This window comes from Corvus hawaiiensis, chromosome 4, assembly GCF_020740725.1.
Source record: "Corvus hawaiiensis isolate bCorHaw1 chromosome 4, bCorHaw1.pri.cur, whole genome shotgun sequence".
Classification (NCBI taxonomy): Eukaryota; Metazoa; Chordata; class Aves; order Passeriformes; family Corvidae; genus Corvus; species Corvus hawaiiensis.
The window spans coordinates 20,673,080-20,689,895 of NC_063216.1; the positions used below are offsets into that span (position 1 = coordinate 20,673,080).

Genomic DNA, 16,816 nt, shown 5'->3' on the forward strand with positions numbered 1-16,816 from the left:
TGAGAACACATTTAAGTGTCCAGAAAATCAAAGTCCAAACACTGGTTTTCTCCACTTACTCTTCTGACTTCACTGCATTGAGGCCATTTCCTCAACTTTGTACAGAATAACTTTCTTGAATACTTGCAGCCTGTTGCTAGTGTGGGGTCTCTGAAGGTGTCAGTTTTAAAGCACATGTATACAAGACATCTGGCATTTAGTTATTTGGTTTCTCTCCATGATGAGAATCTATTCATAGGTTCAGTTTTGCATAAACTTTAAAGATACTAGAGGGAGAGGGATTTATAGGCTTGACCTGCCTGGTTGCAGCTGGCTGATCACTTTTGTTTGCGTGAACTGGTGAATAAGGCATATGGCCTGGGGAAGGCTTCAGGCTGCAGCACAAAAAAGGAGGCTGTGTTCTGTGCAGCTCTCCACACCAGCTGCACTGCCCCCTCGCCCACTAGGTTTCTGCTTTCTAGTTTTGAGCCCTGGGGTTTTTGAAACAACTATAGAGTGGCTGTGGAGAAGGACAGTGGGTAGCTGTGGAGTGGAAAATGCTCTTGAAAGGACATGAAGAAGCTGGCAGGGCAGACTGAGCATATGGCTGATGGGTAAAGGAGATCTCTTGCTGTGCATCGCAGCCTTTTGGGGCACAGATTCACTTCTGACAGTTGTAAAGAAATGGGGAAAGAAGCCTAATTTTCTGTTACGGTCGGTGCAGGTTCGTCTTCAGTTTTTCAGTCTCTGCAGCCTTTTAGCAAGGGAGGGCTGTGGGTCAGACAGCCAGGAGCAAGGCAAGACCCAAGTTTCAGCAGGGACTATGGTTATCCCCCTTGTGACTTGAGATGTCCGTGTAGGGTCCTTCCCTGCCCTCCCATTGATCTTGTTAGCTGTAGGCACAGACTTTGGGATAGTGGCTGTCCCGTGTTTTGGACATGTGAGATGCATAGGTGGGAGCTGACTACAGGTAATACTGAGGGGCTGGTGTGTAAGCAGGAATGTGAAGGCAGAGCCTGCAGCATCTCTGTGGGGCTCTTCATCCTCTGAGATCAGCTCAGGTGCTGGGGGTGTTTCATGGTGGGTGTATGTTTGATTTTTCTGGTGTTTTTTACTTTGTGAGCCTGGCAGGGCAGAGACAGTGGACAGCTGACCAGTCACTTGTATGCTGTGTCTCCTCAGATTGTGCCTAGGTGGCTGGGTGCATTCCTTTCCCAGTCCCCGGAGGGCTCTGCTTTTGAGACTAGTTTGGGTCCCCACCTGCCCCTCCTGTTGGTGCTTTCCTGCTCAGGAATGCTTTGAAGTTACTTTTGGATTTGAAGAGACTTGTCTTGGCTGAAGGTTTGACAGACTGATTGCTGAAATGGTGTGTTTCTATTTTACTCCTGGCTGTGCCAAAACTAGGGCTGGCCCCAGACTGTAACCTGTATTGTTACTGAGTTTTTTACTGCTGACGTTATGTTTTTCTGTAATGTGCTTTTAAAACTTGAATTTTCTTTTTCATCTTTTAAACTTCAAGTCCATCTCCCTACATGGTTTGAAAAAGAAAAACACAAATAAGAACCCAAATGAACCAAACAAAACCCCAAAAACCGTGGCTCCCACTTCTCCGGTGCAAGTAACCCTTCAACATTAAATCCAGCCCTCCTCTCAGGCAGGGCTATGTGCACAAAAACCCTAGCTTAGGTATGGAGTTCACAAGCAGTAATCAGTGTCATGTGCTGTCTCTGCATAGAGGCATCTCTGGGCTTGAGGCTCACGCTGGTCTTCATAGATTTTGTATGTAACCCTATGTACGCACACATATAATATACATGTGTGTCCATGGTGTATGTGTAAGTCATAGGAGTTTTATTATTTATAGTAGGTTATATTACATACCCTAGTTTTATTTTTTTATGTAGCCTATATATAGAGAGGTATGTCTAGCTTTTGTCTTTTCTCCAAATACTGAATCAATGCACTGTGAGCAATGAAAATGGGAATCTCCTCTGCCCTGACTTTAAAGAAAACAGAAATGAACAAAGAAATTCACTTGTGCTTTCAAAAGTTGCTGTCAAAGCCATACTGATAATTTTTGAGAGCACATTCCTGCAACTTTTTTTCTGTGTCTGTTTTTTCTTTTGTGTGTTTATTTAGGTAATGAGGAGAAAGCCATTTAGGGGGAATGGCCTGTATTTGAGTGATTTTTATGTGGAAAGGTAGCAGTCGATCCTTGTCACCATATACAGTTTTAAACTCATAGAACGTGCTGGGTTGGAAAGGACTCATCAGGATCATCAAGTCCAGTTCCTGGCCTTGCACAGGACACCCCAAGAGTCTCACCAAATGCCTGAAAGCATTGTTTTGTATGAGAAAAACTAAATTCATACTAAAGTATGAGAAGACTTTTGAACTTTTATATGTCCAAGGTCCACAATCTCAGTAGGTCACTCTGCGTCAACCCTGTAACTCCTAGTTGAGCAGCAGCATGTCTGAAAGACGTTAGTTTTGATTTAGAGGTGGGCATTTTTACACGGTTACTGTTAATAATTGTCAGCTTTATTTGCAGTCTGGCCTCCTTTAGCTTCCAGTTCTACATAGATGAGATCTCATTATAGCCTTTATTCCTTTTAAAGAACCATCTGCTCTCTGAAACCTCTTTCTCTAGGTGTTTGTAGGCCATGATTGAGTTCCCTCTTGATTTCTGCTGGGATACAGTCTAAATGAACTGCACTTCCTTGGTGTTTCCCCCTAGGTGTGGAATCTTCTGGACCTTCAGCTGTTGCCATGCCTTTCTCAATATAGGGACATTTTCAGTTTCTTCTCCAAACTCTTTGTCAAGTGACTACAGGAACTGATTACCCAGGAATAGTTTCCCTCATGATGCATATTATGGGAATACTCTTCCCACTTCCAGTGCTGCTGTTTGTGAGAGCAGTGATCTCATTTTTTCTGTAGTGTTGCACTGACAGCTTGTGCTCACTTAGTTATGCACTGTGAGCATCAAGTCCATTTCACGTGTGTTGAAGCCATAATACAGATCTGCCTTCACAGCATCTGTGTGGGGTGTGAGGAGAAAAATTCAGACATGAGAGAAAGAACTGTTTTATTTGACCACAGTGCTTCTGTGGATAACTTTCACATACCTTAAAAGAAAAAAACCCATAATCTTATATAGGACATTAATGGTATCCAACTTTAAGGCTGTAAATCCAGCTACCACCTCAGTCTGTTCCGGTCTCCCATGTATATGTGGATGGGTCTTTGTTTCTATCTTAGTAACTTCGATAGTGATACAAATTACCTGTGGGTTTTTCATGGACTCCACACTGGTCAAAGAGGGGGTGCTGATATGAATGATGGTCATTTGTTATGAAAACAGCAATTTCTGCTATGCATTGGGATTACTGTGTGTCACTGCTGCTCATCTTTGCCCCTTTATTTAATTTTCTCTCCTGGCACTTTAAAAAGGACCCCAATGTTTGATAGTCAAACAGTATCTCTTTTGTCGCAGCAGTTCTGAGGGCTTCGGTTTCATTATTTGCGGTGGGAGTGTGTGCGCGCACTGAGAGGGGGAAATGCCATCTGGAAAATCTGTAAGAGGAACTGTTTGTCGATGAATGTGGGCTCTCACCTCCCAAAGCAAAGAGAGGCAGAGGTAGTGGCGTTGGAGTTCAGCATTTCAGGCATAATAAACAGGGCTTATGTCTGACAGGGAGTGTTATGTGAGGCCAGAGCTGGGCACTGAGAACCATCTGAACCCAGAGGAAAGAGAAGGAAGCAGTTATTTCTCCAGAAAGGTTCCAACTTGCCTTTGGGAGACTGGAAAGGCTCAAACTGCAAAGCTGGGGCACTGAGCTTCCTTCCCTGCAAGTGGCATGTCCAGCAGCATGCCCAAAATCTGTGCATCAGCAGAGGCCCTTTTGGGTTCATGGTGAGGTGCTTCTCTGACAGATCAAGCAGTCATTGCCCCCACAAACAACTAGTGAGCCTCTTCCTAGAGGTGCTTTCCCCTTGCAGTTAGCTGGCTCCCAGATGACAGCTGTACTTCTGTGGTGGTGGAGAGCTAGTGAGCACCCCTGGATCCTACTGCTCCATGTGGAGAGAAAATGCCCTCAGAGGGAGGATTCGGGTCAGGACTGAATGTTTATCAAAAGGCCAGCTTTGCAAACATGGGTCCTTGGTACAAGTTCAAGCACCATCTGCGTCAAAGTGTATAGTTACCATGTGGTGAGCTGAGCCTGAGGCTGCAGATGGTCATACATGTCACAGCTGTGCAGAAGCCAGGTGGGCTGTGCCTCCAAGCCCTGTGGTTCGTGGTGACAGTGTAACGTCTGTCATGCACCAAAAGGAATTAGTTGAAGCCCTGTTGTTCAAATCTGTAACACAGCTGAAGAGGGAGGTTATTTAAATACACTTGGCTGGTGAACACTTTGACTCATTAGGGAACTTCCTGCATTACTCTGTTCAGAGATGGCTTTTCTGATACCTGTTCAGAGCACTTTGACTGATAATCTGCTGTGATCTCCTTAAATTTTCAGTTTTGTTTTTCTCTAAGTTATTTTATCTGTTGCTTGAACAGTGAACTTTAATGAGGAGGCAAAAGCTGCCTCTTCATTCTGGTGATACAGATAATATGCCTTGATGATTCTAGACATCTTACTTGCACACTAGTTTGAAATGGCATTCAGTGCATGCATCTGTTTTCTCTGATGGAGATCTGCAATGGTGGTATGGGCTTTTGTTCCCCTTAAAGATTAGGTTCAGTGATACACCTTCATGTGGGTTGTTTACATAGTGGTGCTATCTCACTTCTTACTGCAGGGGAAAAAAAAAGGTGAAACCCATGTTGTTTTTCTGGGTACTTGCATTCTCTCTACTTGAGAGGAGTGAGGGCAAGATGCAGAGTGCATCTCTCATTTATTTAAAAATGCACAGTAAATGCACATGCAACTTAATTATCCAGCAATAAATGTCTCTGTTTAATGAAAAGTTCTGAAAAGAATGTGGGAAGCAAGGGACACCATTTTAGTTATTTGGTAAGTTCTGTTTCTCTGTACATCTGGCAGAAAGGGTGAAATTTAGTCAATGTTGGAGAAGATTTACGTTTTCACAGGAAAGGAGGTGGTGTGTTGGACAAGATTGAAGAATTAGTTGGATAGAAATAAAGAAAGGAAAGCAAAACTTTCTGGGAACTCTGATATTAGAAAAACTACTGTTGAAGTAAGCATTTTTGACCTTGTGTATGAGGTATGCAGTGGAAGATGCACACTGAACAAGTCTGCAGGAGAAGAGGCACAAGCTTGATGACAGAATAAGCACACAAAAGCTTTCTGAAGAGATGTAATTTTAGTCTTGGACACAGGAGATCTTAGGTGCATGTGTCACAAACCCTGGGTGGCTGTGATGAATGGGTTTTTTGGATGCCTGAGTTAAAACACTGATGTTTAACTTGCATCAGTGGTAGATGCTCACAGCCCAACCTGAAAGCTCGATGCACACTGTATTTTGATCAAGTGTAATAACAGGGCTAAATCATCTGAAAAATCCAATTCCAGTTGTTTCCAGTTGGCCATTTTAAATCGCTGGTTACTTTTTGGCCTTAATCTCTCCATCTCACTTGAATTTTCAGCTCCACTGTGGAAATGAATTCAAGTTGTGGAGCATTTCCCTAGGAGGGAATTAAACCCATGACACCCTGTGGGAACAAAATTTGAATTGTCTTTGGTAAAGGAGAGGTGAGGCTGTGCATGTGACAGTGCAAACAACAAAGCATGGAATATCTCCTCAATTCGTGAAGCGTCATGCATTCTGCTTGTTGGATAAAGCATGGGTTCTGTAGAGAAATTGTTTGGTCACATTATTAAAACATTCCTATTTTTAGGTGTATATGATGTGCAAAAGGACAATGAGTTAAGCATTCGTAGTATTTCTTAATACCTGGGTGCTTTGCAACATGAATGTTCAGTTCACATGTGCAATTTACCAGCACCAGGGCATTGCACGTACAAGTGTCAGCTGGGATTTTGCTAAGTACTGTGTAGACTCTCTAAATTACATGTTCCAGGTGCCAAAAGGCCTAGCATTCATGGACTTAAGAAAGTGTAGGTAAAGGCGAATGCTTCTGATCTAAACAGTCATTGCATGATAGAGTTCTGGGATTTGTAGGAAATTTCAGCTGGGGAGAGAACTGGCAGCCAGGATCACTTGTTCAACAGTGAACTGTTCTGAAGCCTGAGAAGAGATTTTTAACAGCCAAAGTGACTATACTTAGGATGTGTATTTTCTTAGTCATTTGGATAGCTAAATCTCTTATTTAGTCTTTCTTCTCTCTATGTCTGAATGACTTGCAGTGTATCTTGTTTTACCTTAGAGGATGCAGTGTTGCCCTTTTCATATTTGTCTAGAATTTGTACCATCACGAAGACTATTTTCTCAGCCTCTTTGTTTGGACTCTGGCTTAAATGTTCATGTGTAACTCCTGGATCGTGTCAAATATAAATAGAAACACCTCTAACTTCTTGACACCAGTCATTTTTTCTAACCACAGTATGTCTTGCTTGGTTTGGAGAAGACACCTCCCTTTTCCTCCAGTGGGTCTCTTGAGCCAGCCTCTGTTGTCCTTTTCATTTCAATATTTCACATGCACCTTCTTGCTTGTTCTCATTATTCCATGAAACCTCTCTCATGGTTCTCTATAACCCTCTATCAGAAATACTCTTGTCTTGGAGGGTGTGCCATACCTCTCTGTATGACCACTAATCTATTAGCCTGCTCCATTTTTCCTCTTTGCGTAAGTTTTTCTGGTTTTGTGCTACGTTCTCAAGGGCTTTGGGAGAAGGGCTGCCACTCTGCTCTGCTAAGTACAGTGCTTGGCAGAGTAGACTAAGCTGCTAAGGAACTATTAAAAGAATAAACTAAGAATGATTTTCAGATAATGTCAACTTGCTGTGTGCAGGAGGAGGAGAAAGGAGAGTGGGAAATACCCTTGCAGGTCCCTTGGAGCAGAGGAGAGATTGTTGGTGACTTCAGAAGTTAGAATGTTGTCAAAAGAAAGTAACTTGCAGCGCAACACTCCCTGATCCTGGTAGCGAATGTGTACCAGTGACTTGGAAAAAGTCGAGGGAGGAGAGTATCAAGGTGAGATTTGACCAGTCCTCCATCCCTTCCTTTCACAGGATTGTTCATCTGGAATGACAGCTGTCACCATGGATTGTAAGAGGCAGTGTCAAAAAAGTGTCAGATGCAGTTTTTCGGAATTATCTCATTGTTAAACTCAGTGTGTTGCTGTCGCTGGAAACAATTCATAACCCTACAAACTGGTTAGACTGGCATAAAGCCTAGGATAACCCTGAGCAGTTTATGCAGATCAAAGTGGTGATGGCAGGGATGTCAGGTTAATCAGCAAAGTCGGCCTCCAGAGGAGTAAAATGATGGGTTCCAGAGCAGTGAAATAACCAGCCGAAGGCCAGCATATCTTGCTGTCTTAGAGTAGCTGAGTATTTGTGATGAGTCTGGGGATTAGAGGTGATAAACATCATAAAGTGCAGCCTTAGAGGACATGCCCTGTTTTGCTGGTCACCCATGGCTGGATTTCTCTTCTACTTGCATGATGATACAAATTTGAGAAAATTTAGGCCTGATTACTGGCTTCTCTAATAGCTCTCATTTATCCATAGCCTTCACAATAGTGCTGCTCCAGGGGTAGCTTGACCCAGAGGTGCAAGAGGCAGCAAATGGAGGCTCTGCACAACATGATTATGGGGCCAGTGTTGACACAAGTTATCCAAACATGCATTTGCAAGTTGCATTTGCCAAGGGATTCTGGATTTCCAGGCAGATATCACTTTAAAGGTTTTACCTGAATGATGCACACACAGCAGGCTGGGAGGGAGCTGTGCTTTTGTGTTTGTGATTGGAGAGGCTCAGGGAGGGTTGAAAGAGAGCAGTGTCCTCTCTCCCGAGGAGGTAGACAAGCCTACCTTTTTTTTCCTAAATATTTCTATTTTTGCATTTTTGCATTTCCCAGGAAGCTTTGGGAATAAGCTCTCCAGAAGCTTAAATATGGTGTTTAGCCCTTGCTCTGCAGTTAAATCTGGCAGAGCTGGGCTTGCTGCTCTTGAGTTTCTGATTACAGGATACGTATTTTTCATTTTTAATTCCTTGGTGTGTCTTCACCCAAATTACCTCCTTCCTTGCCAGTGGTGGAGGTTAGGTCCCACCACAAAGTAATTACTAGCACTGGAGATGTACATTCTTCTCCCTTCTTCCAGGCACCCAGCTTCTGCCCAGCGTCTGTGTGTGTGGCCCTAATAGCAGGGACACACAGCAGCACAGAGGCTGTAAGCCCACTCTTATTTTTGTTACCTGTTTGCAGCTGAACTCTCTTGACATCTCAGCAGCTTGATACACTCAGCTGTGAATGAAGAGTCTTGTGCAGCCTTGCAGAATGCTGATGGCACAGCCACAGCCCCATGGCTGCCTCCCAGGATGTTGGTGCAGCGCACAGTTAATTCAAATCTCTGTTGCTGTTCACTGGCCCTACAGTGTATGTTTTTGCTCTCTCTGTTTGAATTTTGTATATGCAGTAAAGACTCTGTATGAAGGCATAAGAAAGCTTTGAAAGAAAGATCAGCACTCTTTTTTCTTTTATGTATATTTGCCTTCAGATTCCAGCTGCTCAGTTTAATGGATACGCTTCTCACAACTACTGCTCAGTGGCAGCAGAGGACCATGCTACATGCTGTTGAGATGAAGTGCACCTGGTGTAGGATATTCTCCTGCAAGAGGAGGGAATCTACATGAGTCAAGTCTAGCAGTTGGAATAGGAAGTTTTCTAAGGCAGAATTGCAACTGCCAAAAATGCATTTGATTATTTTGTATTTTTAAAAGGGGTTGTTAATAGCCTTGTGGAATTCTTTCAAAGTTTGAGTCTTTCCAAGTTCTTGGTCCTCTATCGTACTTCAAACCCAGGAAAATAAGTCCTTTTTCAGCAAGTCAAAAACAGTGAATGGAAATGGAATGGAAATGGGGAGCTAAACTTACCATGCCAACCTTCTTCCAGTTCTTGATAGTGCTGGGCAAACCTTTCAGCTTTGTCTAGAAAACAGTTGCATGGCTTTCTCCTGACTAGTGAGCTTTCAGTAAGTGGAGTTAGGGGATAATCCTGCCAACACGTGATGCACGTTTCATTGCTGTTAGTTAAAATATGCATCCTGTGCTGTGACTTCCCAGAGGCTCTGTGGAGGAAATTAGCATGATCACCATGGCACTGGTGCTCCTGTAAAATCATCAAAGAATATTCTCTTTTGCACTTACTAAATGAGTCCTTGGGGGAAAAAAATGAAGTTAAGGGTGTGATAAATACTTTGTTCTTAAAAGTATAATCTCACCATTTGAGCTATTTGCTGACTGCAAGCAGTAGAAGCAGCAGAAGTCTGGCTAAAGGCTATCTCTAGAAGGAGGAATAAAACTGAGTCAGCAGGCATTAGCCTGTTTAGGACATGCCTCCCTGGCTGCTTTACCCAGTGGTTTGTTTAGTCTTGTTCTGCTGCGCATTAGCAGCTTTCAGCAATGTACAGTGATTAGTGCTCTGTGTCTTTCCTCGCTGCTCCTCTGTGTATCCTGGGGCTAGGATTAGGTTACAGCCCTGAAATGGCATGGTTGTCTGCATTGACTGAGAGCTGAATAGTAAGGGCAGAGTTTTGTTGATAGACTAAAATGTCTTCTGTGTTTGTTTTCCTTCTCTGGAGGAGGAATGACATTATTTTCATTTGTAGTCTTTTTGTCTCTCATCTAAACATGCGGTGTCCAATTTCCTTCCCTGGCAGGTGACCTGGAAAATGAGGAATGGTGTCTGGCTACAGAGTTTACTCCAGCTTCAATAAAGACTGAGCCAGGGCTGTGTGAGACATCAGGCCTTGCTCCCTCAGTCAGTCTCACCATCACGGCCACGTCGCTGGAGGGGGAACAGCCTGTACTACAGACAGATGCCCTGGTACTGCAGACTTTCTGTTCTCCTCTCTGCACAGTTAGCTGCAAGTTCTCCTAAGGCTGCATACCAGTGTAGCCTTCTTGGTGCCAAAGCTTGGCAGCTCAGGGTGCACACTGCAGTCTGCTTTAATGGTTTTTGATGTTTGCTGGTGTCTCACTATTGCTGTAAGAGCTTGTGTTTCAAAACACTTTTCTGCATCTTCAGCTTTTAATGGATGGCTATACAACTTAGTCTTCTATGCTAGCCCCAGAGCCTGGGGCTCTTGGGTTTTTAGAAATATTTGAATAGTTTCTAATGAACCAGTTGCACCTGAACTGACTAATCCATTTGCTCTATCAAGCCTGTGACAAGCTAAGTGTCTTTCATAAGAACTTGCTTTAGTGCTGCTGTGCCTTCCCCTAAGCAGAGTAAGACTCCTTGTTTGGATTGACTGGAGAGTTTCCCTGTGTGCCTGCGAAGTTACTTTTGCAGATCTGTGAAGCTTTGATATTTCAAGCTGCTGCTTCTTCCAGACCAACCAGCCTCATAAGAAGCTTTGTGATGCCTTTCTGACCACAGCTGGAGCAGCAAGTGGGCATTCTAAAGAGCTTAGTTTGGCTCAGGAGAATGAACTGCAGCAGCTGGTGGCTCACCAGGTTCCCAGCCAGTGGAGGAAGAAGCATGGCTGTTGTCAGCCCCCAGGATGCAGTGTCAGCCCAGGCTGGAGGGAGTTGATATATGCTGAAGAAAAATATTTCCACTTGGATGTGGATCAGAAATATGTGCAACAGATATGATTTTATGAGAAACTGAAAAAAGCTAAGCACAAGTTTCCCGTAATTCTCTGTTAGTTTGAATGTGCTGTTCCCAGAATGTAGTCCTGCTGTAGCTTGGATGCCATGATTTTCAAGGTATTGGGACTTACAGGTGGTTCATTGCTGTTGCATGGATTAGTTATACAGGTTACTGAGAGAGATTTTGGCTGCAATTAACCTGCTGGTGTGCCAGACTGGCTTCCTCAGGCCTGGGACTGTAGCACACAGACAGGCTCTGGACAGCAGCTTGGCAGCCTGGTGCCCCAGCCCTGCCAATGGGGCAAGCCAGGTGTCTTCCAAACTTTAGTCAGCAGTGACTGTTGCTTTTCCTGCTCCTCAACAGTGTGAAAGGAACTCAGCTCCCAAAACCTGGTGCTCAGTGACTGGCACCTTGTTCTTGCTGCCAGATGACAATGGCCTTTAACAGGCTCTCCCCGGCTCCCAGGGGTGTTTCTGTCCTTGCTCAAACAGACCATGCAGTCTGGCAAATCCTAGCAGCAGCTCTGTTGCTAAGAGAAGTAATTTGAGTGGGTTACATGTTAGCTTTCAGTCTGAAATGTCATCTCTGAGGTGTAATCTTTTATTTTAGCTAAATATAGTAGTAAGAAAAGCCATAGTGGGAGTAGTCAGGGCAGTATTCTCTGTAGCCTGGTTTAGCAAACTGTGAAGCGGTTAAAGCTTTGCCTGTGGCAGAGCAGGAGGAGAGGAAACCTCTCCATTTATGGAGAAGTAATCCTTGTGTCCTTCTATTAAGATTTTTAAGATATGTACTCTAGGTTTTCATGCTGCTAATTTCTCTTTTCTAGATGAAACCACTGACCCAGAAAGTTCTCCCAGAGATTAAATTGGAGCCCCATGAAGTGGATCAGTTCCTGAACCTCTCTTCTAAGGAAGGTGTGTTAAATACCAAACAAAAATGTAGGCAGACGTGACCAGAAAGCACAATAAATGTACTTCACCTTGATTAAATATTTGGATTTCTTGTTCACTGTGTTAGTATTTGTGCTGAAGCTGTTGTTTTCTAGGGATTCAACTCAGGCTATTGAAGAGCCAGAGTCTCTCTGAGCTTTTACGTGGGCTTCTTTGTTTTCCCCCCCCTTCCACCTTTTTCAATTTGAAGAAAATGATCCCTTTTTCTCTGTAGGATATTAATAATTGTACTGAAGGGAGCTTGAATTCTTCAAGTACAGGATTATGTAGGGTAGAAAAGAAGTCAATCTGAGGAGACTTAAATAAGACATAGGAAACTTTACTGTTAACCTCTGATGCAAAAGCGGGATGTGAGCTTATGTGAAAATAAAAGCTAGGTGAATCTGTTTGTAGCATATTAGTTTTAAGAAAAACCATCATCTCTTTGTACTACACTGTAATGTGGGAGGAGGAGCAACAATCCGTCCTCTGAAAGCTAAACATAATTAAAGCCAAGAAAACTTTGGAAGAGCCAAATATTTGGCATGAAATCTGAGCAGATAGCTGCATTTCCGTTAGAAACACTTGATATTCTGTTAGTGAATTCATTTCTGTAGGTAGGTAGTACAGCTCTAGGGAGAGAAGCAAATGATGTAGCAGGTGGATAAAGGGAGGCTGTATCTCAAGCCAGGATGTAGATTTGTGTGCTCACTTTGTGGGATTAAGGGCCTTTATGTTTTTCAAATATGTTTCTTCTTCTGCAAGAGCTAAGATGTGAAACAAAAAGAGTTTCATAGCTTTTTTTATTACTATTTTTCTCCCATCCTCCCTTACTACCCATTTGATCTTTTCAACTCAAATTTGCAAAGCATAACAGAAGAGGAAGGTGGCAGATTAGCCCTGTATCTTCCTATTTCAAAATTTAATTGCTGTAAATTTAGCTCAGAGAAAAAAAATGACTGAGTTATGGCTGTTTTGAGCATCTGCTAAATTGTCCATGCAATAAGAGTAGGTGAGACATGCGCCGTTTCTCTTGGTCCAGACCCATTTGGTCATAAGCAGCACTTTGCCTGCCAATTCTAGAGCAGGTTTTTTTGGCTGCAATTGAATTTATCTTATGGCCCTGGATAGACAGTGTGGGAGAGGTTCGTGTGGTGGCTGCCTGTGCTGCTCCTGCTCCATCAGTGCGTTGAAACCTTTGCTGTCACTAGGTTGTCAGTCACTTCTCAGTTGTGCCAAACCATGTCCTTAGGAGGCCTTTCTCTCCTTCCTGATCATGTAACACCTTGGATGTGATCCCTTCCCTTGAAAATACTGGCAAATTGTTTAATCCACAGCAAAGTTAGAAAATACTATTGTTTTTGGAGAGAAAGTATGCTGGCTCAGAGCCCCTCTGTTCATGTGGTTTCCCAGGAACAGGGAATTTGTACTTTACATTATACATAAACCTCAAAACATTTGAAGAAGGAGCTGAAGTGTAGGTAGAAGTGACTGGAGCATATGCACAGAGCCCTGTTTTGTCTGTCAAACCTAAAGATAGCTGCTGCATTTCATTCCTTGTTTGGAGACCTACATGCTCCGAACCTTTTCCAAGTTGCCACTTTTGCGCGATGCATTTTTTTAAGCAGACATTCCTAGTCTTGGAAACTGTGGTGGTGGTGGTGGTGGCTGTAGTGGCAATTTAAATTGACACTTTAAACCCTTGTGTTACCTTCTGTCTCTCTTGCCATTTAGCAGTGGATCCCCTGCATTTGCCTCCCACCCCTCCCAGCAGCCATGGCAGTGACTCCGAAGGAGGGCAGAGCCCAGCTCGATCACTCCCTCCTTCCAGCCCAATCCAGCTCCAGGCCACGGCTAAGGTTGCGTCACGCACAGCTTCAGTGCTCTCCAATTCCCCTCTCCTGACTGCACCACATGTAAGTTGAGCTGGCTTTCTCCATCATTTATCTGTGTGTCTTTTTTTAAACTTTTTTAGTTACTGGTTTTGGCAGAGATTTGCTAACTTTCTGTTGTTGTTTAGATGAATTCCTGTCTGGTCAAAACTGCAGATCCAGTAATTCTTGCTCACTGGTCTGTTCTGTTCCCACAGAGAACAGCATGGGCCTCTCCTCTAAGTTGAGACAGGGTTCACTGGTGTTATTAGCTTTATCCCATCAGGGACTGTGTTTTGCCTCAGGGCCCAGCCCTGCTGGGTTGACCTGTCTCTGGTAGATCTGCATCTGTCCTCTTGCCATGTCATTAGCAAGTGGTGATCTTTAGGGAGGGATTTTCAGTGGTCTTTCTCATGTATCTCTTTCCCTGTTTGAGCCAAAGACAGTTGTACTGTTGGCCTCAGTGTGTACAGAGCTGGGCCAAGAACCACTGTTTTGGGGGAATCCTGTCCCAAAGGTTCGAACTCTGAATAGAAGTTACCTAAAATGTCTTCCACACATTCACAATTGCAGGGGGCTGTTCTAGTAGGCCTAGTCCTCTCTGAAGGGGGAGACCTTCCTCTCTTCCCTAACAACCTTTTCTTCTAGGACTGTGTGCACTTACTGTTTTATATTATTTCATTTCTATGACCTTTGAAGAAATTACAGGGGACTGGCCCTCTCATTCTGACAGAAGAAGAGAAGAGGACTCTGATAGCAGAGGGCTACCCAATCCCTACCAAACTGCCCCTGACAAAAGCCGAGGAGAAAGTTCTAAAGAAAATCCGCAGGAAAATAAAAAACAAGGTAAATGTTAGTTTTGCTGGGTAGTTCCTACTTGTCCTTTGTTTTAAAAAATGCTGCAGAATTCTGTAGTCATGGTCTGTGGTTCTGTTGAATGCTGTAAGTTGTCTTTTAGTAAAGTGCTTTTCTTTGTTCCTCAACACATCCATCAAATTGTCTGTCACTGTGAGCGTGCCTCAGTGTAGGTATTTACCTGAGCCCATTAACAATAGAGTATTTAGCAGGCAGAGTATCAAGTTGCTGTGGCTTGGCTCCATTTAAAAATCAGTACAATTCTCCCATTATGGTAGGCAAAGACCTCTGTGTTCTTTGCATGGTGAGGAAGGTGTTCTTTTCTGTTTCCTGTTTTAAAATATGACTGTGTATTTCAGTGCACTAGTGTTTTGATCACTGAATTCAATGACTTGTAAAGTTGATACCAAGGCTGCCAAATGGCCCTATAAGCCTTTTTTTTTTCCTCCTTCTGACATGGGGAAGATTCTAGTGATAGGGAAGAATGCAATTTTTTTCAGACCTGGACAGCTTACTTGTTCTAGAGGATTTTAGCACATCTTTTGTGGTTACTCTATTCTGCTGCTGGTTTTGCAGATAGAGGTGTAAATTTGTCCATACTAAATTGGAATTTGGTCTTTTAATGTGTTTTTTCAAAAATTCTTGAAGTGGTGTGCATTTCATGTACCACTTACATAGAATCAGAGTCATTTATATTGAGGAGAAATCCGGAGGTCCTTTGGTCAAAGCCCTGGCTTGGAAGCCAGGATCAGCTTAGAGTAGGTTGCTCAGGGTCTTGTCCAGTCACATTTTACTGCCCCAAGGGGTGATGAGTCCTCTGTGTCTCTGGGCACCATGTTCCCATATTAGGCCACGCTTGTGGTAAAAACAAATAAATATAATCCCTAGTGTGTAATTGGAATTTCCTTTGCTGCAACTTCTATTTGATGTCTCTTGCCATTTTGCTGTGCACCTGAGAGCTCTGGCATCATCTTTGCTGCATGAGATAGTTGAAGACAGCCATAGGATTCCCTCCTTGGCCTTCTCTTCTTCAATCTGAACAAGCCCAGCTTTTTCTGCCTTTCTTGAAATGTCACGTGCTCCGCCATGCTTATTATAGCAGTAGTTTGCCTCTGGGCTTGCTTCTGTACATCCAGAGGATTTATTTCTGAGTCATGGACTGTACTGCTGTACTCAGCTGTGGTTTTGCAGTCACTGAACCGAGGGGGAAGAACTACTTCTCTGGACCTGCTACCTACAATCTCATTGATGCAGATCCAGGTTTGGTTGGCTGCTTTTCCAACAGGGGCATTGCTGACAGATGTTTGACTTGTTCATCAGGACCCCATGTCCTTGTCTGCAGAGTTGCTTTCTAACACATTCATGGGCTTTTCCTCTCCCAGATGCCACACATTGTCCTGGGATCATCTTTTAGTATTTGTCCTAGGATATTCTCTCCAGATGAATCTGATTTACTTTTTAAGGTTAGCAGGGGATGATTTTTTTCATGTGACTGAGAGGAGGAGTCTTGCTTCAGAATGTGGAAATAGATCAAGTCAGTGCTTTGCTTGCCAGGAATAAAAATGAGAGCAAGACAGAAGCTTGAATCTAATAACACTGGGGCTTCTTACCAGTTTATTAATTCATCTCTGATGCTTTTGTTTTCTATGCAAATATTTGGTGTTTTTCCTCCTTTTTCCTTAGATCTCTGCCCAGGAAAGTAGAAGAAAAAAGAAAGAATACATGGACAGTCTGGAAAAAAAGTAAGCCAGCCTCCTTCCTGTTTCAAGCAGGCCAATAGCACTAGTTGTGGGACTGGGAAGGGATCCAGCTGTGGATGCTGGGATGGTTCCATGCACAGAGTGCCAGCTGCCATCTTGTGGCAGTGACTGAGAAAAGGCCCTGCTCCTGGCAGCTGCTTGTTGGGGGGTCAGGATGGTGCCTGCCTGCAGCAGGTCACTAACGTGCCAGCAAGCCCTTCACACCTTAAGTTAGGCAGGACCAGCTATATTGGCCTTTGCCTCAGGCAGCTGTGTTGGCCTAGTGGACAGGCAGTCCAGGGAAAGATGGATCCAGAGTGAATATATTCTGTCTTCTAGTGCAGATGGAAACAGAAATAGGAAGTGGGTGAGTCAGGACTGCTTGGGAAAATAAGCAGGACTCAGGAAAATAGCATGTGACCCATCAACTCCCTTAGCAAGCAGGAGGCAAACCCCCAGTTAGTGATTTATATTCCAAATTAATCTTCCAGGAGATGAATATTCTAGTATTACTCTTACGCAATTCACCAGATGGTTCTGTTAAAACCCTTGTACCATCTTTGGTGATATCTTTGATGTCATTTCCATTTTTTTCTTGTCTCTTTATAGCTCTGTCTTGCTTCCTCAGAGTTACTCTTGTGAAATTCCACCTCATGCATACCAGATATCAAGGCTATTTCCTTTTCCCTTTTT

The 16,816-nt window shown here is 43.5% G+C and overlaps 1 protein-coding gene across 2 annotated transcripts in view; it reads left to right on the plus strand.

Annotated features, from left to right (window-relative positions):
• Window positions 1-16,816, plus strand: part of CREB3L2 (cAMP responsive element binding protein 3 like 2) — a 74,745-nt gene that overhangs the window by 40,881 nt on the left and 17,048 nt on the right. The window contains exons 3-7 of one of the 2 annotated variants that reach the window (XM_048300823.1): window positions 9,792-9,958; window positions 11,556-11,643; window positions 13,393-13,574; window positions 14,229-14,375; window positions 16,068-16,126. In XM_048300823.1, the coding sequence (XP_048156780.1) occupies window positions 9,792-9,958; window positions 11,556-11,643; window positions 13,393-13,574; window positions 14,229-14,375; window positions 16,068-16,126 (643 nt within the window). The remainder of the gene's footprint in view (window positions 1-9,791; window positions 9,959-11,555; window positions 11,644-13,392; window positions 13,575-14,228; window positions 14,376-16,067; window positions 16,127-16,816) is intronic. The other variant, XM_048300825.1, reaches the window with a different exon arrangement.